The sequence below is a fragment of the Natrix helvetica genome, assembly GCF_964273705.1.
Source record: "Natrix helvetica genome assembly, chromosome: Z".
Taxonomy (NCBI): Eukaryota; Metazoa; Chordata; class Lepidosauria; order Squamata; family Natricidae; genus Natrix; species Natrix helvetica.
In genome coordinates, this window is record NC_138554.1 from 68560549 (window position 1) to 68582233 (window position 21685).

General features: G+C 45.1%; 1 protein-coding gene across 5 annotated transcripts in view; it reads left to right on the forward strand.

The window, feature by feature from the left end:
- Nucleotides 1-21685, forward strand: part of TPK1 (thiamin pyrophosphokinase 1) — a 524197-nt gene that overhangs the window by 71342 nt on the left and 431170 nt on the right. For all 5 annotated transcript variants that reach the window (XM_081971059.1, XM_081971056.1, XM_081971060.1 and 2 more), the window contains exon 3: nt 11523-11597. In XM_081971059.1, coding sequence (XP_081827185.1) covers nt 11523-11597 — 75 coding nt within the window. The remainder of the gene's footprint in view (nt 1-11522; nt 11598-21685) is intronic.

Sequence of the window (21685 nt, forward strand, 5' to 3'; positions counted from 1 at the left end):
GCTATGGAGGAGGTGGAGGACCCTGAGCAGGGTTCAGACGCAGAGCAGGGACCAGAGAGGCTGGTTGGCCACCAGGAGGTGCCTGAGGCATGGAGCAGTGGGAAGATTGGTGGGAGTTTGTCCCTGATGCAAGATTGAGGAGGGCGGAGAAACGAAGGCAACAGCTGCTCCGGAGACAAGCTCCTAAAAGATAATGAAGCTCAGATGGTTGGGGCCTGGATCCTCCCAAGGCCATATATAATATGGGACTTTGGGAGGAAGATTTTGCAGGACTCAACCACTCGTAACAGTATTGAGGAACGTCTGTCTGGTCTGTCTTGTATTATGTTCTGTTTCATTTGGGTTGCTGCCAACTATTCTTGCATGTGATTCTTGTCTGGGCTTGCAGCCAGGAGAGTTGTAATCTTTGTGATTAAAAAGTGACAAACAGTCAAGCCTGTGTCGGCGTTCATTACCAGATGGAGAGGGGTCAGAACACAAAGGCATGTCTGACTCATCGCGATTCCATGGACAACATTCTTCCAGGCCATCCTGTCCTCTACCATCCTCTGGACTCCATTTAAGCTCACACCGACTGCTTCAGTGACTCCATCCATCCATCTCATTCTCTGTCATCCCTTTTTCTTTTGCCCTCAATCTTTCCCAACATTAGGCTCTTCTCCAGTGAGTCCTTCCTTCTCATTCAGTGGCGAAAGTATTTGAGTTACATCTTCACGGTCTGGCCTTCTAAAGAGCAGTCAGGGTTGATCTCCTATAGGGCTGACCGGTTTGATTGCCGTGCAGTCCAAGGGTTATAATTGTTCATTATAGTAAGTAACCATATGGAACTTGATAGTTTATACATATAAACACTCACACTATAGAACCAAAAATGTATTCTTAGCTGTTTATTTATTTGTTAGAAATGTATCCTACTTCTAAATGAAATCCTACCGTATATACTTGAGTATAAGCCGAATTTTTCAGCCCACTTTTTGGGCTGAAAAATCCACTTCGGCTTATACTCCAGTGAACAAAAAAAAGGAGGGAAGCTTCTGCAAAGGCGAGTGACAACAAGTCTCCCAGGCTTTAATTTGCCGAGCTGTGCGCACGAGCCTGTTTTCCACGGCGTGGAGCAGCGGCGAGATTCTGGGCGGCGAGCGATGATTCCGGGGGCCATCAGTGTGGGGGGCAGGGTCCCCCCTCGCGTTCCTCATCTTCCCGGATGGCCCCTGGAATCATCGCTCGCCGCGCAGAATCTCGCTGCTGCTCCACGCCGTGGAAAACAGGCTTGTGCGCACAGCTCGGCAAATTAAAGCCTGGGAGACTTGTTGTCACTCGCCTTTGCAGAAGCTTCCCTCCGAAGCGTTCCGAGGGAGGGCTGTAAACTTCCCTCCGAAGTCTTGGGATGTTCTGAGGAGCCCCCCAAGGCAAAACGCCGCTGCCAGGTAGTTAAAAGTAAGTCTCTGATTCACTCTCTCTTTGATTCCCTCTCTCTCTCCCTCTCTCTGTTCCTCTGTCAATGCAGGCCAGTTGTTGAGTGTTTCAAATGTGATTGGAACACTCAACAAGGTGACCACAGTGTGTGTGTGTGTGTGTGTGTGTGTGTGTGTGTGAATGAGACAGACAGACAGAGAGAGGAACAGAGAGAGGGAGTGACGGAGGGAATCAGAGAGAGACTGACACACAAACACACAATTAAAGCAATTTTATTGTAATCTACCTGTATTTTTATTTTTGAAATTTACCGTGAGCTGCTGCATTTCCCAGCCTCGGCTTATACTCGAGTCAATAACTTTTTCCAGTTTTGGGGGGTAAAATTAGGGGTCTCGGCTTATACTCGAGTCGGCTTATACTCAAGTATATACGGTATTTCATTTAGGGACTCATAATTGAACAGATAGCACTCCCTGCTCCTCCCATTTCTCCCCACAATAAAAAAAAAGCTATGAAGAAATTTGGACTGAAGAACAGTCACCCAGTAAATGTCTATTCTAAGAATAAACGTGAACTCCGATCAATACTTTGTACAACCCTCTCAGTATTCTTCTCAAGTTAGTCTTACCTATACTCTGAATATGAAAAAGACATTTCAAGACTTGCTGCCTTTTGAGAAAATATGATAATGAAAATTTTCTGCAAACTGCCCAGATATGTGTGAGTGTTTCTTTGCATATAACATTGCTTCAACTTTATTCCACTTGGAAAGAATTTGGCAGGGTGTTCACAGCATTATCTTTAGGCTTGAGATATAGAAGGATCTTGACAGACTTGAACATTGGATGGTATCTAACAAAATGAAATTCAGTGGTGAAAAAAGTAAGGTTCTACATTTAGGCAAGAAAAACAAAATGCACAGATACAGCATATGTGGTTCCTTGTTCAGTAGTAGTAACTGTGAGAGAGATATTGGAGTCCTAGTGGATGACCATTTAAATATGAGCCAGCAATGTGCAGCAGCTGCCAAAAAAGCCAACACAGTTCTAGGCTGCATAAATAGGGATAGAATCAAGATCACATGAAGTGTTAATACCACTATAGAAGTAAGGCCACACTTGGAATACTGCATTCAGTTTTGGTCGCCACGATGTAAAAAAGATGTGGAGACTCTAGAAAGAGTGCAGAGAAGAGCAATAAAGATGATTATGGGCCTGCAGACTAAAATGTATGAAGAACGGTTGCAGGAACTGGGTATGTTTAGCTTAAGAGAAAGAAGGACTAGGGGAGACATGATAGTATTGTTCCAATATCTCAGGGGTTGCCACAAAGAAGAGGGAGTCAAACTATTCTCCAAGGCACCTGAGGGTAGAACAAGAAGCAATGGGTGGAAACTAATCAAGGAGAGAAGCATTTTAGAACTAAGGAGAAGTTTCCTGACAGTTAGAACAATTAATCAGTGGAATCACTTGCCTCAAGAAGTTGTGAAAGCTCCAACACTGGAATTTTTAAAGATATCCGATAACCATTTTATCTGGTGGGTTCCTACTGGTTCACACTGCTTCAGCCAAACCGTTAGCGGTTTGGCAGCCTGGGTCACTGGAACTGGCAGCAACCGATGCCTGCCACACCCCTGAACCAGTTCCCTGGTCGGCACCATCTATGCTGCCATCTTGTTTTACAGTTCTGCACACGCACTGAACAATTGTAATTGGATTGTGCATGCGCACACAAAGTGAACTGGCAGTAGTGCCGGCCAGAACCCATCACTGGTCTGAAGTAATGTAGGGTTGCTGCCTAAGCAGGTGGTTGTACTAGAAGACCATGAAGGTCCCTTCCAACTCTATTATTCTTAATCTCGCAAAAATATCTTTGAACTCTGGAGACAAAGAAAACAGAAATGCCATTTGTGCTCATATCCAAGCCCACACAAAGTGTTCATGTCTTCTTCAAGAGCATTTCCATAATGTGAAACTAGAGTCCACTAGATTGAGGTGACAAAAATATGAGTGACGACTTGCTACAGGATCTTGGTACAAGACTTACAATGAATGAAACAGCTGGAAATGAGGAAAGATCACCTTGGCCAGGATCTGACTTTGCAGAAGTTTACGAAGGCTTCCAAATCACAGACCACTTCTTTCTCTGGAAGTACAACTCTATCTAGAAATAAAAGGGCTCACACCTTATCTTTCACTTGAGAAGGAGGATATTTTTGTTTAAATGGAGTATCAGTTATAAGTATTGATAAAATCAACACTTAAATAAAAATAATATCTTTAGTAGAACATTCATCTTAATTACAGAGATTCTACAGAGTAATGATAACTATCTCATATTAAGTGTTTTTAGAAACACTTAAAAACAACACAGAAAGTTGTTTTGAAATCATTTAGAATTTGTATTTGTCAATGTAACCCCAATATATTTCACCTCTTTCTCCATTTTGAAACCAGACCTTTTTTGGGTCAGTATTTCAAAATCCTGAAAAGCCATATGTTGACAAGAATTGTTGTTTTCTGTTTATTTTGAAACATGTTAAAGCTCCAAAGTCATCTAGTTTCTTCATCAAACATTATATACCATTTTAAGTCTTGCAAAAATATGATTCAATTGTCAGCAAACGTTCTCAATTTATAAGCTTTTTAATATTTATGTCTGCTTTTTTCTCACCACCAGGAAAAGAGATGAGACATCCTTGTTTCATACCCTTTTGAATTTCACAAGTTAAGTTTCCATTAATACTAATCTTTGCTTGCTGTAAAGTATAACTCATTTTAACCCCTTGAATAAATATTTCCCTGAAGTTCGTATCTTCCAGGACTTTAAACAGAAAGGTCTAGGATGTTTAGGCAATGATCCTTCATCCATAGCCCCCCTCCTCAGCTGATTTACCCAGCTTTCCTCCTCCACTGTCCCACCCATGACCTTTCTCCACTGCCAATGGACCCCTGATCCTCCACCTCTTGCCCTTTGTCCCTGCCCATTCTTTCAGACTCAGTTGGAAGTGGGAGTTTTACTGTATGGGACAAATAGCCCCCAGCCAGTTGGAAGAGGAAGAGGCAATGGTGCTGTGGGGGACAGTGTGCTATGCGAGATTTTTTTTAAAAGTGCCATGGCTGCTCCACAATGTCCACATGGCTTTTTTTTAAGGGGCTGCACTTTCCAACCAATTGGATGGTTCCGGAGCTGTGGTTTTGACTGGTTGTGTAGAGGGGAATGGTGCCTGAATTATAAAAAGAAGGTGTCAGAGGGGAATAGACTGGCAAGGGTGGGAGGGGCGCCTCTAGGGGGCATTGGAGAGACAGCTTGCTCTTAAATTAGTCAGCTTCAATGAAACAAAAAGGAGGAGGAGGAGCAATCCCGGCACTGCTTCTGGTGTTGCAGAGGAGCACAGCAGGTGAATGATGGTGGTATGCGTGGGGGGTGGGGGTGCAGCAGGGAAACGGTGGTGATGTGTAGCTTCTGGCTTTTGCTGGGGCGTGGCATCAACCTCACACAGCAGCCTTGCATAGCAGCCTCACAATTTCTCCTCCCCCAACACCAGCAGCCTTGCACTATAACCTTTCCCCCCCCAATTCCAAGAGCCTTGCACTGTCACTCTCCCCCCATGCAAGAAGTCATTCACTGTCTCCCTTCACCCATGCCACCAGGTTCACACCATTACTGTTCGCCTCTCCAACATTAGCAGCTGTGTGCCATTACTGTTCAACCCCTGCAACGCCAACAGCTGCATGCCACTGCACTTCTTGCTCTCTCCCCTAGCCTGCCACTGATCGTATTGCATGCTGCCCCTAAAAACCCCTTCAGTCACCCCCCCCCCCAGTGCCATTGTTGCTGCCCATCACCCATTGGCTGCCCATGCATCCAAAGGCCCAGGTCAAACTGTTTGGGTGAACAGGAGGGACAAAGGGCAAGGGATGGAGGGCCAGGGGCTCATTGGCTGTGGAGGAGGATCAGGGAAGGGCCATCAGAGGAAGATAGCTGGCTATTAATAGGCTGAGGTGGGTGGCTAGGGCAAAGGATGTGGCTAAGGGTTGATGCCTAAATGTCCCATTGTGCCTTTGGTAATAGCACAGTATTGACTTCTTTCCAAGTTGGAGGAATCTTTGCTCCCTATTGTATATCAATCATTATATATATTTAATGGCCGTAGGAGTTGGTCCTCAAAATATTTATAATATTGAATTGTGAGGTCATTTGGACCTGGGCTTTACCTGTTTTCATTTTTTTAATAGCTTGTGATATTTCAAAGCTGGCTTATTCATAAGTTCTTGCTGAACTTGTGAGAGTTTAGATAAATGTTGTCTTGTAAATACCGTATTTTTCAGAGTATAAGATGCACCAAGATTTTGAAGAGGCAAATTAAAAAGTTTTTGCTTTCTGCAGACCTCCCCAAAATGGCCTGTTTTTCACTAAAGCGGGCCTTTTTTTAAAAAAGGGCATGAATAGCCTTTAGAAGGCTTGTAGAGTGCTCCTAGTGGGGTCCCCCCCCCAAAACGAGCAAAACATTGCCCAATTTTCACGAAAACAGGCCCATTTTTTGTCAAAAAAAGGGCATACATAGCCTTTATAGAGTGCTCCTGCGAGCTGGGGGGGGGGGCAAAATTGAACAAAAAATGGCCCGTTTTTCGCTCATTTCTGCCCTCCCCAGCTCCCAGGAGCACTCTATAAGCCTCCTAAATGCTCTGCACGGCCATTTTGGTGAAAGGGGCAGGGTTTCAGGTGGCAAAAAATGCTGAATTCAGTGTATAAGACTCTCCCAGATTTTCAGCCTCTTTTTGAGGGAAAAAGGTGCATCTTATACTATGAAAAATACGATAATCATCTTTTTTTTAATGTTCAGATCCTGTTTTTTGGAATGGGAAAACTTTGGACATATTATAATTCCTAAACTATGGAAAACATATGGATGAAGAGTTTAAAATTTACGTTAGATGTTTACAAAATGATGTACCATTGGTATTTAACACCAGATAAAAGTCACAAATGTATAAAAGTATTTCAAATATATGTTGAAAATTTAAATGAAATGAACGTAACAGATGTAACAAAATGTATATTTAAATGTTAATGAAAGAATTTTTTATTATCTTTGCTGGATTGATGACAAGCAAAAATATACTGAGATAAGATTAATATTTTAATTCTGAAGATTTTTAGGATTCTTAAATTGAATATAAAAATGAGACTTTAGGCTTAATGGGCAAATAAATTGAAAAAAAAATGGGACTTTGTTGTTATATAAACCACAGCAAGAATGCCTTATGCACAAAAATGTAAAGGGTACCTTAATTCCCATAATGATTGATTGGGTGTGAAAAATTGTTGGAATTAGAAGAGATAGTTAAATTGACTGCATTAATCAAAGAAAAGAACAAATCTAACTTTACTTATTTGAAAACCATTTCTAGATTTTGTACTTGAAATGGAATAAAATGATTTTGGGATTTGCTGATGAGATACTTTCGTTGTTATAGAAATATTAGTACATATTAGCATGTAAAAGTAAAAAGTTAAGGCTGTAATATCCTATTCTACTTCACTAAAAAGAATTGGGAGTCAGTTCTTTTCTTTTTTTCCCCTTTTTCCTGTTACACTTTTTTTCCCTTTCCTCTCCCCATTTCCCCAGGTCCCCATTATTTTCATTTTTTCTATTTTATTTCCTAATAAACTTAATAAAAATGAAAATGTCAAGAAAAAAAAAAAGGAAGACGTTTGTATAAGAAGGGAAAGAAGCAGATGGAAAATCCACCCATTAAATTTAGTATACTTAAAGTCTGAAATAAGCTACTATGCTTTAACCCATTTGTAAATTTTTATCAATCCCACAGTGGATGCTTCAACCTACAATTTGAGAATTGATTAAAATGTTTACTATTTGGGAAGAGGAAACTGAACAGCTTTTGAGATGCTTTTGAACTAGAATTTTAACTTCAATATTAAACTAAAGTCAGGGTAGAAACATTTGGCAAAATTGCAAGCACGCTATGATTTATAATGAAACAGAATCATATTTGAAGGTCTAAAAACAAATAATTCACCAAGTTAGTACTTGCATTTTAACCACCAGTTGAGTCTGTAACTCAGTAATAGAATCCGGCCTATATACTATAATAGTTCAGTTATTAGACTCAAATTGAAGATGTTCAGGTTTAAATCTAACGTCAGGCATAGATATTCACTGAATTAATCTTTTTCAATCTATTACAAAGTACGTCAACCAAACATACTTTGCAGGATTCTTTGTTTTCAAACAAGCTTTATTGGTTTTTACAAATTCTTCCAGGGAAAAAGGGTTAAAAAGGATATAATAAATTTTGACAGCTACATCGTGCGGGGGAGAGCAGTCCCCCCAAGTCTCACAACTTTTACAAAAAAATAGAAATACATCAATGTTTGAATAAAAAATTAGCAGTTTTATGTTTAACACTAAGTCATCAGTATGTTTCATCATTTTTTGTATCACTTCCGTAAAGGTACATTATAACAACAATTGCAATAATGTTTCAAGTCACTTTTGTGATCTGAGTCTTCTGGTTGCTGCATCCTCCCCCCGGTCTTTTGGCAGAGCCTCAGCCACTCCGTCCCTCGTCTCTTGTGTATCATCCCCCATTTCATCTAGGAGAGCACTATGTTTTTTAGTGAAAGTCTCCGCCTACACAACTGTGTTAATTCTAATTCTGCTGCCCTCCCAAAAAATCAACATGCCTTCTGATAATAGCCACCTGAACCAGACCCCTTTATTATATTTTTTTTTGCTAAAGAGGAATATTTTTTCCTCTTATCTCTTACTTTCTTTGGGATCTGTTTAAGAATGGTTATTTCTTTATCTTTGTATTTTAGTGGTCGTACCCTTTGAGCTCCTAGAATCTCATCTCTTGTAGTCTTTCTAAGAAATTTAACATGAACTTCCTTTGGAACATATGTTCTTGCATATGCTGAATTGATCCTATAAATCAAGTCTATATCCCACCAGAGCTGTTGTTTATCTCTATTAATATATTCTGCTAATATTGTGGTCATAATCTCCTTAAGATCTTCATTCTCAACTTCTGGCAAGTTTTGGAACCTAAGGAAAAAAGACATCCTTTCAAATTCCATTTTTATCATGTGGTTTTCAAATTCTACATTCCCCCTCTGGATTGTCTTAACCTTGTCCCTCATCCCGACCGCACCCTCCTCCAGTACATCTATTTTCTGTTCATTCCGTATGGCTTGTTGTTTCGTTTCTCTGAGCTGATCATTTAAGTCTTTCAGTTGTTTTTTCATTTCGTCCTGTCCCTTTAAGATAGATTGAAGCATCTGATGGATAGATAAATCCTTTGTACTCTCTTCAGGGGCTTTGGGTTGTAGAAATGACCCCAATTGTGACTGTTGAGTAAATGGGCTCGATGTAGAAGATGTCGGGACCGACGAAGCCTTACCAGGCGGTAATTTCTTTGGACCCATGATAAAGTTCAGAGTTAGTTATTAATCTGTGCAAAGAAATGGCGTCTGTGGGAGAGCACAGCCGGTAGAGATCACAAGGCAGGCAGATCCAGGGGAGAATAAATCTTGTAGTACAGGACTAGATCAAACAGGTAAATCAAAATATTCCAAATCCAAGGGAAAAGCGTATTTAGAGAGGCTCCTGGAGGTCTCTGGGGTGGAGACTAGTTCAGAACCATAACATCTTCCAAAGGAGGAATTTCATTCATAAAGACAAAGAAGAAGGAGGAAGTGGCCATCTTAGCTCAGCCTTTACAGGTGGTCAGGAAACAACAAGTCCAAAGTTCCCATAAGTAGTTTAAAAAAGAATCAGTTCAACCATCCCTTCTCTCGCAATTGTAGTCAAAAATTATTTTCCCATTGTTTAGAGGAAGTGAAAGTAGGTTTTAACTTTTACAAGTGCCGCTTTTCCGAGGGGGTGGAAATTCCCCCCCCATCTCCAATCTTAACTCTTCCCAAGGTTGAAAGAAAGTTCTGAGAAAAGAACCACAGTTCATCAATTGAATAAGCCAGTAAAAGACTTGGGGAAATCCCCCACCTCACCGCACTTCAGCTGCGTCTTTCAAATTAATTATTTCCTTCCAGTCTCCATCTGGCAAAGGTGCGCGGTGACATTCCACGCACCCCCCATGCTTTCCGGCTCCTGGGGCAAAGCTGGAGACCCCCCCGCGGCCACCACCATTCCAGGGGGTCCCAGCAAGCCGCCCCTACCGCACGGCGCCCCTCCAAGGCACTCTGTGCTCCCCCTAGACTTAAGGGGAGCCCACCGAAACAGTGAACGGTGGACGCACGTGTTCGTCGCCTTCGGCTACTGGAAGTCGTATCCATACTTTGCAGGATTCTTAACATAAAATGAAAGGAGATCATGAGAATATGATTATTAATCTACTAGATTCTCACCCTGATGATAATGATGATAACGCCTTTAGTTTCAAAATATTTTTTAGAAAGTATACCTAAATGGAGAGGTGATTTTTGAGAGAATTAAGATATTTGATGGAACCAATTTCAGGAGTTTCGAAATGCTGATCTGTCATTCAGTAACTTACAGAGCAGACTTAGTTTTACACTTAAATGTCTCATAATATTCAGTAACATTTATTCTTTTAAAAATCATAACATTATACCGATAGTCCTTGTAATCACATGTCGCAATGGCTGTTAAAAGAAGCATTTTACTTAATAATCTCCCCATCCCTGTTCTCCCCGATGAATCATTAAACAAATGTGATCATTATGTGTAGTGCTTGGTGCCTCGGGGGTTGAAAAGGCTCTGGGAGCCCTAGTGCAGGCTATCCCACCTATCCCGATCCCCTCCCTGCCCCTGAGACACCTTGTGCTATGTTTTCTGTCCCTTGGGTCCCCAGAGGAATGTTGCCATTCCCACTGGGTCCCCCAAGCATTATCAGGTAAGTTCATGAATCTTTGGGAAGGGGCTAGCAGTCAGCTGGACTTATAGTAAAGTTGTTTAAGACATGCCATACATCTTGTGCAGAAGATTGTTGTGATGCATATCTTGCTTACTATGGTACAATGCACAATTATTTTAATTTTCTATAATGCTTTGAAACATTGTAAAAATGTAAATGAAAGAACCTCATAGTTGCTACACATAGTTTCATAGATATTGCAGCATGCTAATACTATCTGTATCTGTGGTGAATATAGTAGTCTCCATAGTGGTGGAGGTAGCATCCAGACTGGGTTGACCTTCATCCACTCATTGCGAGGACTGAGCCTGACGTTTAATTTAAACCACGCCTACTGTCACTAGGCAAAGCCCAGTTCCGACTCAGTCCCTCAATGAGGAGGATGCTTCATCGCTTTGCTCTGGACTAGTATTTGAAATATTGTTCGTGAGTAAAAGAATAAACTCCTTGTGAAAACGCACTGAGCGGCTTAAGCCCCTTTCAGGAGCAGAAGCCGTGTAGATCTGTGCCTGTAAGCTCCCTCGGGAGCATAAAGGCTTTATTGGGCAGCGTCTGCATAATTACCTGGCTTTGTTGGCAAACAAGAAGTGAGGCTTGAATTGCCCGAGGGCTTGCGAAACTAACTACTCAAAAGTGAAGCTGCTGCTGCCATTTTCTCCTTATCAGATCGTGTTGGCTTTTCTTCTAGCGTGCGCTTCCTTTGACAGCCAGGCTCGGCAAACGCTCCACCGCTCCTGTCAGCAGTAGAGCGGCGAACCGCGGTAGAGTTAAATCCCAGCGATTCTGGACTCCCGCGGAGCGACCCGAGCCTCTCAAGCTCTTATTATATTCAGAAAAGGCAGTGCGTCCCTCAGCGAGCCTTCTAACGCCTATCTGCTCAAGGACTGTTAATACCTGTAAATCTACAGCTAATGTACTTTCTAGTTCTATTAATTAATTTCATATACTACATTAATACAAGTGACATATGTCCCTATTAGAGTTTTTAAACATACTGTTAGTAAAACATATTTAAAATACTTCTTTGCTTTCTAATCATTATGCAATTTGATGTAAAGTTTGCCTTTTTCTCCAGAAATGATACAGTATTGTGATATTTCTAGGTTATCTTAGATGTATGTTGAGAGAAAACAAATTGTAGAATTAAAAATTCTGAACAATTTGTCAATATTACCTGTCTTTCAGGAAACCTAAAGTTTTGCCTTCTGATTCTTAATCAGCCTTTGAACAAAGAACATTTTTATCATTTGTGGAATAAAGGTAAGAATTAATGTATGCATTATTCTTTGTCTTTGCTGTCTGGATTCACGGAGAGAGTTTTAGCAACTTTTCAGAGTATGGGAAATTAGAAATCAAAGTCATTGACAAATACTAAAATAATTTTAGCACAGATATAGCAATAGAATTCATCCTAGAAAAATGTGCTACAGTAGCAAAAAAAATCAAATCAAATCACAGTAAATCAAAGGCAATAATGGAATTGATGCAGAAGCTATCAGGAGCAAAACAGGATAAAGCCTGATATTTAGGCATTTTACACTTTTGACAACATTAAGCATGGAAAAGTTAAAATTTAATAAATAAAGAATATATCCGAAGAGTGAAAAAATTGTTTGAGGCAAAATTGAACAGCAGAAACCCCATCAAAGACATGGGCAATACCTGTGATAGAATATATTCATGGAAATTTTAATTGGACACAAGCTGTACTCAACAATTTGAACCAAAAAACCCCAAGAGTGACTATTCACTATTCGTTACATCCTTTTAGTGTTGTGAAAATGTTCCATCAGTCAATTGCAAAAGGCCACACTTCTTGCATCTGTACATATGCAATACTGACAATTCAAGTGGCTTGTGAAGGCCACTACTAGCTGACAAACTGGTATCTGTGTCTTCACAACATTGTGAACAGATAATAATAGACAATGCAATAAAGAATTTAGAAGCTAAATTGCTTTAGAACTTAAGAATTCAAACAGACAGGCATCTGCCATATACTAGCCCAGATTTAAAAATTGTTGATAAGAAAGAGCAAAAATAAATCTGAATAGTGGAGATTTCAACACCTAGAGACAGCAAATAGAAGAGAAAGAACTGGAGAAAACAACAAAATGCAAAGTCTGGCAAAAGTAGAAAATCTGTGAATATGACATTCTCCTGTGCGCTGCTTGGAGAGTCCAAGCATGGGTTAAATTCTGCCTTCTGCCTAAGGATTGAATTGGAATTTCTTTGGCCACACCTCTGGTTCCTTGCTAGAGTCAGTTTTTTCAATTCAGTCTAACCCAGTGGAAGTATCCAAAGAGATTCTAGCAGTTCTTGACTAGATAAGTTTGGACTTATAATTCTTATAATCCTCTTTTGATTTCTTCCTTGATTTTTCCCTTTATTCCGAATTTCCTTTTATTCATGGTTTTTTCCCTTGAGGCGTGTTGGGAGTCTTTTTAGCTTTAATCTTCCTCATCGGCACCGTGACACTCTGGGCTAACTTAGGCGCCGCAGTGGTCAGCTCGCCTGTGACTCTGCTGTGGCTGATTGAACCTGCGCACGGGGCTCTGGCCAGGTTCTTCTCCAGATTGTCGAAGTTCGGAGTCGTTCCTCACCAAGTGGCAGGGTGGCCATTTTGAGTGCTGGAATTTTTTGCACCTTTTTTCTCCTTCACGCTCTCTGTTGGCTGTTTGCTTTCCCCACAGCCGATCGCTGCCAGCATCTTCTCCTCTCCGGCAGGGTTGTTTTGCCTGAGCCTTGCTCTGTGGCTTCGGAAGTCTTGGCCTGCCTGGTCAGCCTCCACGATCAGAAATGTGCTTTGGCACTGGGAGCAATTCTAGTTCACACCAAAAGCTATCATCAACCTGCAAGCTCCTGCAATCAGTGAATGCCCAGCAGCCACATTTGCAAACCTTGGGTGAGTGGCAGTGCACCTCTTCGCCCTTTGTGAGCACTGAAATCAGCCTGCCTTGCTTTCTGCATTTCAAGAGCCACCTTCTGCTCCAATGACTTCCATAGACACAAGAGAGGAAGCAGATCAGCCAGGCCCCTCCACCAGCAGATATTAGTCCAGGGAGGCTGGCAAAAAGGCTTGTGAGGCCCTGAAAGGTATCAGAACTCAATGCCAGTGCAAGAAGCAGCTGATCATTTCCTTGCCAGTGGTTCCAATGCCTACTATAGCTGCAACTGTGTCTCCATCACACCTGGTGGAGGATCAGGGACTTTAGCTATTCTCGGAGATGCGAGAGATCATAGCTAAAGACATTTCCCAAAGTACATCCAAAGATCTTCAACAATGAGATCATTGCCAACCTAGGCTAGCTCCCCAATTGCCCCAAGTCCAGGGCAGGACATGGCTACAGCGTCGATCATCTCCCCACTCCTCCCTGGCTAGAAGGGAATCTGTCTGGGGGGACAATGACACAGCTGAGCAGGAATTTTCTGAGGACGAAGGGTTTGTTCCCGAAGTCCCTTCCTTTGTGAGACTCTTTAAGCCGACCTTATTTAAATCCATCTTATACAAGGCCAAAGCCTCCAGCTAATTGGCGGTGACCCCAGCCCCTGATCAGGGCACTAAGGCACCCCAGGATCCTAGCGAAGGCCTGTTTGATGACCCGGTCCAGGCTCAGGAGATCATTCCTTTGCCTAAATTATTTCAAGATGTAATTCAGAGGCAGTGGGCACAGCCAGGCGCCGTTGCTACCCCAGTGGCACTAACAAAAAATTGTACACTGTGGACCCTACATTTGAGGAACTCAAATTGTTTGGGGAATCCTTAGACTTAGTCCTGGTGGAAACCAAGAACAAGAGGAAGGTCTTACCCTCTGTCTCCAAAAGGGCTGACTATCGATCTCCTTGTTACTTCCGCAGGCAGGCACCCAGAGTGCCTGAACCGATGACTAGTTCCACTTCCTTCCAATACCCCTGTTCTCCTAGGCGCTGCTTGGAGTGTCTAAGCACGGGTTAACTTCAGCTTGCTGCCCAAGGACTGAGTTCAAAGTTCATGTAGCCACGCCTCTTGCTTCCCTGAGAAGTTTTTTAAAAACTCAAGTCGCCCTACAGGATGCTTTTTGGGGAGCTCCAGTCCTTGAGCAGCAAGTTGGACTCTCCTAGCTAGCGTAGTGTAGCCTTACAGTTTATTATTTTTGTATTAGGTAACATTAGTCCCTTAACTGTTGGTTTGTTTCCATTTCTTCTGAACTCGTTCCTAAACGCGTGGAGCAGACTGCCTGGAGGTGGCTGGATTGTTTGCTATCAGCGTTTTCAGTAGCATCGGGGGGGACTCGCTTAGCTGCTGCTAGTGAGCCCCTGGGGACAGGTAGGTAATTAGGGTCCCCTAAAAGGAGTATTAGGCTTCTCTTACATCCACCGGTGTCGCTCCAGTTGCGCGGCAATCATTTTGAAAATTGCGGTGGCCATTTGGGATTGCAAAGTGCCACATTTTTTACCCTGGGGCCTCTTCTTGCCGCTCAGCCTGTCTCCTGAGGCAGATTGCCGCCGGAGGGCAATTTAATCATTAGGCCTAGCCCAGGTCTCCTGGCAAGCCTCCCCCTCCCCTTTCTCCATTGATTCATCAGGCGGCTGCAGGGATTTTGAGCCACTGCAAGGCCATCCCCTGCTTACTGTGACAGTGCGGATCTGCGGGCGCCCTGATTAACGCGTCAGGTGCCATTCCCAGAAGTTGCCAAAGTCTGAAGGCCCTTTTACACAGCCTCAGCCTGCAACTGCCTCTGCCAGCTCTTGCAGCCACATCTCTCCCTGCGCCTTTCATCATGGCCAGCACCGTGGCAGCTGAAGTAGATCCCCAAGCTGGCCCTACCATCAGTAAGCGCAGCAGGCCCAATCCTGCTGCCAAGGGTGAGGGGGCTGAGTTCCCAGCAAAGGGGAAACATCCAAAAATTAAGAAAGCTTCCAAGGCAGCAGAAAAATTGGAACAGAGACGCCAGAAGGCCCTGGAAAAACAATTCCAAAAGGCCCAATTGGCTCAGCAGCAACCAACAGCCACATCTCCTCCCAGTGATGAAGGGGCAGACTCTTCCCTACCTACTCCCCAGCGGGAGGGTCCCCCTTCTCTGGCAGCTGAGGAGGATTTTGGTTTTTTGCCCAATCCATCCAGGGCATCACTGAGGTCACTCTGCCACTCTCTGGCTGTGGAATCCATCAATGATATGGACTCCTGCTTAGGGGACCTTCTGAGGCCAGATTAGACCTGCCTAGGGCTCAGGAACCCCAATTGTCAAGGGAAATACAGGATGTGGTCGCACGTGTGATCTCCCAGGGCATTTCAGATGGCATTCTGCAATTGGCCTCAAAGTTGCCCCTTTCCACTGGCAACTCTAGCAAGGTTCCCGCAGCTAACCCCAGCAGGGTTCCCAGGCCCCTCCGGCTAGGGAGGTCTCCCCGACCCCTACTGGAATCAGTGAGGTATCTGAAGGAGAGGAGGCGGAACAGGATGTTCCGGATCTCTCAGAAGACGAAAATCCCACACCTGATGTGCCTGCCTTCTCAGGCTTGTTTAGACCCTCCATGTTTAGAGCTATCCTTACCAGGGCTCGGGCCTCTGCCACCCAACTGGGCCTTCCGCCACCGGCAGATAAGCCCTCTTCTGATCAGGGTGCTAAGGAGACCATCGGTCCCCAGGACCCGGGCGCGAGATTGCTTAAGGAAGCCTCCCCACCCCTGGATGTAATCCCAGCTCCACAGCTATTTCTAGACATTATACAGCGCCAACGGGCCCAGCCGGGTTCCATGGCTAACCCCAGTGGGATTGATAACAAACTTTACACCATGGAGAGTCCCCTAGAGGAGCTGTTGAAGCTTCCTCAGGTGGATGACCCCATCGTCTCTCTCACTTCTAACACTGCACTTCCAGCTGACCTGCTGGAAGGCTTGAAAACAGAGGACAAGAGGGCGGAGAAAGCCTCCCATAAAAACCACCTGGCCACTGCATGGGCCATAAGGGCTTCTTTCTCTTCTTCATATTTTAGCAGAGCAGCGTTATTCTGGCTCCGCAAGCTGTTAGCCAACCTACCAGCTGGGGACGCCAGGGCGAGGCAGGATGTCAATAAGATCATAGCAGCAGTCGAGTACTCAGCCGATGCCTCGCTTAATGCCACTAAATTCTCTTCTAGAGCCCTTGCCTCTAATATAACTTCCCGCCGCCTGTTGTGGCTATGCCACTGGCAGGCGGACATGAAAGCGAACTGGAAGCTCGCTTCCGCTCTCTTCAAAGGGGGAAAGCTGTTCGGGGAGGCCTTGGATTCATTCCTCATTGAATGAATTGAACGCAAGATCTTGCCTGTGTCACCAAGAAGCCAGACCGCAAGGGTCAGTGTTTTTGTAGAAAGCTTTTTCAGAGCGCAGAGCCCTCTACTTCTTCTGGGGGATTCAGTAGACCTTACTCCCAACCCCAGGACCGTCCCCAGGACAGGCTCTAATATAGGGACAAGAACAGACAACAGGGCTACCGTAGGTCCTTCCATGGGGGGTATTCCAATCACCCCTTTCGGAAGTCAAAGTGACGTCAACGCTCCCCTCCCATAGGCGGTCACCTCCAGCTCTATGCTGCACAGTGGGAGGAAACCATGATGGACACCTGGATTCTGAACACGGTCTGCCATGGATTAACCCTGGAATTCCTCTCGTTCCCTCCAAGGTTTAGGTTTAGGTTTATTGGACTTATATGCCGCCCTTCTCCCAAAGGACTCAGGGCGGCGTACAACATAAAAACACATATTATAAAAGTTAAAGAAAGATAGAATATCCAAAAAACCCAATAGACATTTACAATGAGATTTAGAAATTAAATTAAAATTAACAGTTAAAATTAATAATTTATTTTATTCAGGACATTCGTCCGTTGTCCCACCCCCAGGTCGGTCGGCCCTCAAGCTTCAACTCATGAGGGCAGAGATAGATCATTTGTTGGAGATAGCGGCTATAGAAAGGGTTCCCCGGGGCCAGGAAGGCAGGGGGTTCTACTCCATCCTTTTTGTAGTCCCCAAATCATCAGGGGGAGTAAGGGCAATACTGGACCTCAAGAAACTCAACGTCCATCTGGCGTACAAGCGCTTCAAGATGCAGTCCCTGCAAACCATTCTGGGCTGCATCAGACAGGGCGATCTTCTGACCTCCATAGATCTGAAGGAGGCGTACCTGCACGATCCCATCCATCCAGCGCATCGCAGGTTCCTGAGGTTCCAGTTTGCAAACCAGCACTTCCAATACTGAGCCCTTCCCTTTGGCCTCTTGTCGGCCCCGAGAACCTTCACCAAACTTCTGGCCGCCATCGCTGTGCATCTTCGATCTCTCCCAGTAAGACTGGAATGCTGCCTGGACGACATCCTCATCCATTCGTCATCCAGGGGGTAGGCCCGGAAGGATCTCAAGGTCACCATCCAAGCCCTTCAACGCCACGGGTTCTCAGTCAATCTAGACAAGAGTCACCTGAGCCCCACCTGCAGAATCCAACATCTTGGCACGGTGATCAACTCTGGGGACTGCAGGGTCTTTCTCACACAGGAAAGACTGAGCAGCATCAGATCCCTCGTGAGAACCATCTGAGCGACGGGGTCAGCGTCTGTTGTCTCCCTTTCCCAGTTGCTGGGGAAACTGGTGTCATGCATCTTGGTCGTATCGTGGGCGCGACTACACACACACCAAACTCCACTGGTTCCTGCTACCACTCCAGAGATGCAAGGCCAGCAACTCCAGAAGGGTGATGCGCCTGCCCCCAAAGGTACTTCGCTCTCTCAGGTGGTGGCAGACAGACACCCTTCAAAAGAGCTGCTACTTCAGGGAGCCGGAGCGCCTGGTCATAACGACAGATGCCAGTCTTTTCGGTTGGGTCTCTCCTCTCCAGAGTCAGGTTGTTCAGGGCAGGTGGTTGCAGGCGGAGCTCGCCCACAACATAAATTGGCTGGAGCTCCGGCCGCCAGACTCGGTCTACGTCACTTCCACCGTCAAGTCAAGGGCCGCAATGTACTAATTCTAACCAACATTGCCACAAAGGCCTACATCAACCATCAGGGCAGCACTCGATCTCTGGCCCTGATGACAGAAGCGGAAGCTCTGGGCCGTTGGGCGGAGTGTCACCTAACCTCGCTACGTGCAGACCACATATCGGGGGAGGACAATGTGACAGCAGACTGGCTGAGCAGAACCACCATCCAGAACTCGGAGTGGCACCTCCATCCTGCATTGTTCCGCCAGCTATCACTGAGGTTCAGCTCACCGGAGATCGACCTCTTCGCCACCCCAGCCAATACACACCTCCCCCGATTCTTCACCAGGTTCCATTGTCCCGGAGCGGAGGGGATGGATGCCCTTCGGTCTCGCTGGTCTCCCGGCCTATTGTACGCATTTCCGCCTCTGCCACTAATTCCACTGGTGATCAGGAAAATCCTGACAGAGAGGGCGGAACTACTGCTGGTGGCCCTGCACTGGCCAAGGAGGTCCTGGTTCGCCGACCTTGTCAGTTTGTCAGTGACTCAGCACTAGCGCATATCTCAGGTGCAGATCTCCCTCAGCCAGGGGGCCATTCAACATCCAGAGCCCCAGTGGCTGCAACTGGCCGTTTGGCACTTGAGGGGGACCTCCTGAGACTCAGCAAGTTCTCTGACAAGATCCAGGCGTCCCGGCGTCCCTCCACTGTCAGGATCTACGAGGCAACTTGGTCCACCTTCTCACATTGGTGTCAGTCTCATCGCATCATCGCCTCTTGTGCGACCATCCCACAAATCTTGGAATTCTTACAAGAGGGCTTGGACAAAGGCTTTGCGCCCAACACCTTCCGACGACAGACAGCTGCCCTTGCCACCATCCTGTCCACGAACTCACAGCTGCCGCTCAGCAAACATCCTCAGGTTCGTAGCTTCCTCAAGGGGGCTACCAACCTCAGTCCACTGACTATACACAGATACCCCACTTGGGACTTGTCTATCGTCCTGCAGTCTCTGACTGCAGTTCTGTTTGAACCGCTTCTAACCGTCGGGCTTCGCCACTTGACATTAAAGACGGCCTTTCTCATTGCTATCACATCAGCCCGCAGGATTTCGGAAATGGCTGCCCTCTTGGTCAGAGACGACCTTTGCATTATCCATACAAACAGGGTCATCCTCAGACTGGACCCAACCTTTGTGCCAAAGGTCAATAGCACCTTCCATGGGATACAGGAGGCGATCCTCCCAGACTTTTGCCCATGTGCCAGATACCCAAGGGAGCACACGTGGCATAAACTTAATGTCCGACGGGCGGTGCATATCTACACCAAACGAACGGCCCCCTTTCGCAAGTCAGAGGCATTCTTTGTGTCCTTCCAGCCTGTTTCTATGGGCAAGAAGGTTATGTCTTCCAACATAGTATGCTGGATAAGAGCACGTATCAAAGTGGCTTACGAACAGCAGACCAGACCGGTCCCTCCTCGCATCACAGCCCATTCAACTAGGAGCGCCGCAAACTCGGCTGCGTGGGCCATGCAAGCACCCATCGAGGAGATATGTAGGGCCGCTATGGGGTCGACACCATCTCCATTCGTCAGAAACTACAGACTTGATACCTTTGCCTCTGCTGAGGCAGCCTTTGGAAGAAGGGTTCTTCAACGTGTTATCGCGACTCCCGCGGGCTTGGACAATCTTCCCTCCCTGGGACAACATAGCTTTGGCACGTCCCGTGCGTGGACACTCCAAGCAGCGCCTAGGAGAATCACCATTGGCTTACCTGAAGGGTCATTCTCTAGGGGCTGCGGGAGTGTCCAACCCCACCTGGAAAGGTTCCCGCGGGGACATGTTCTCTGAATTGAGGGCATGGATCATCACCATATATATATATAGACTCCTTGGGTTGTCTTCTTTGTTTTTTAAAACTGAGCCTTTCAGGGAAGCAAGAGGTGTGGCTACACGAACTTTGAACTCAGTCCTTGGGCAGCAAGCTGAAGTTAACCCGTGCTTGGACACTACCGCAGCGCCTAGAGAATGACTCTTTAGGTAAGCCAATGGTCATTCTCAGAGCTCTGACCATCCCAGGACTGGCAGACCTTTCGGGACAGAAACAGGCAACATTTTTTTTCAGGCAGTCATTTCAAGGGGGGCAGTCAGGCTCTAGACCCTTCCATTGGAATAAGTGACCATCATCAGATCAACCAGTGGGAGTTGATCACCACAGATCAGGGGTCCTCCAGACAGTGAGGCAGGGCCTCACCCTGGAATTCAACTTCCCCCCAGAGCGCCACTCCCTCCTGCCCAGTCAAGAAAAGTCTCCTAGAAACCGAGGTCCTTCATCTTCTCAACATCAAAGCCATAGAGCCAGTGCCTCAGGGACAGGAAGGTAGGGGGTTCTATTCAATTCTATTTCTAGTCCCCAAGAACTCAGGCAGGATGAGAGCAGTTTTGGATTTGAAGCTGCTCAACAAGCATCTAGCATACAAGCGCTTCAAGATGCACTCCCTACAGTCGATCCTGGGCTGCATCAGGTAGGGAGATCTGTTAACATCCATATATCTGAAGGAAGCATCCCTGCACGTTCCCATTGGGCAGTCACAAAGAAGGTTCCTGAGGTGGTTCTTCACAGGGCATCATTATCAATACCGAGCCTTTCTGTTTGGCCTGTCATTGGTCCCTAGGACCTTCACCAAGCTGCTGTCTGTGGTGGCAGCCTTTCTCCAGTCGCGCCCTATCAGGCTCCAATGCTATCTGGTCAAAAGTTTTTTTTTTTTTAATGATACATATAATATAATCCAAAGTGTACCAGTACATCTTAACAAGCATTTTTGGGTATTCAATAATATATCAATTCCTTTTGCCATTAAGCCTCTTCAATTTTTATTTGCTTTCTGCTTTCCATGCACCATATTATAGTCTATTTCTTCAGCTCTCCTCCTCTCCTTTTCTTCTCCTCCCTACCTTCTTTCTTCCCCTCTACCCTCTCTCTGTTCTCTACTTCCCCTTACTCACTTCCTCTCCTCTCCTCTCTTTCCACACCTTCCCTCTCTCCTACTCTTTCCCTTCCTTCTATTTCCCTCTTTATCACCCTTCCATTCTCTATTTTACATGTTGTATTTCTGCCTTTTAGCAAACCCCATTTAATATCAATGGCATTAATAATTGTATTCTCAAAGAAAAAAAAAAATATTTTCCATATTGCTAGTTTTTTTAGAGATATACCTTTATATGAATTCCATTTGTTTCCCTCCCCCCATAACAACCTCTTTTTTGAATGCAGTGCAAGACTGATTCAAATTTGCCGCTATCCTCATAATGCCGTTGCATACTTTTACATCATTAAGCACCCCTATTTTATCTCATCTTATGATTTTAACTATATATTATTAGGCGTATTTCCATCTTTCCTTCCATTTTCCCCCT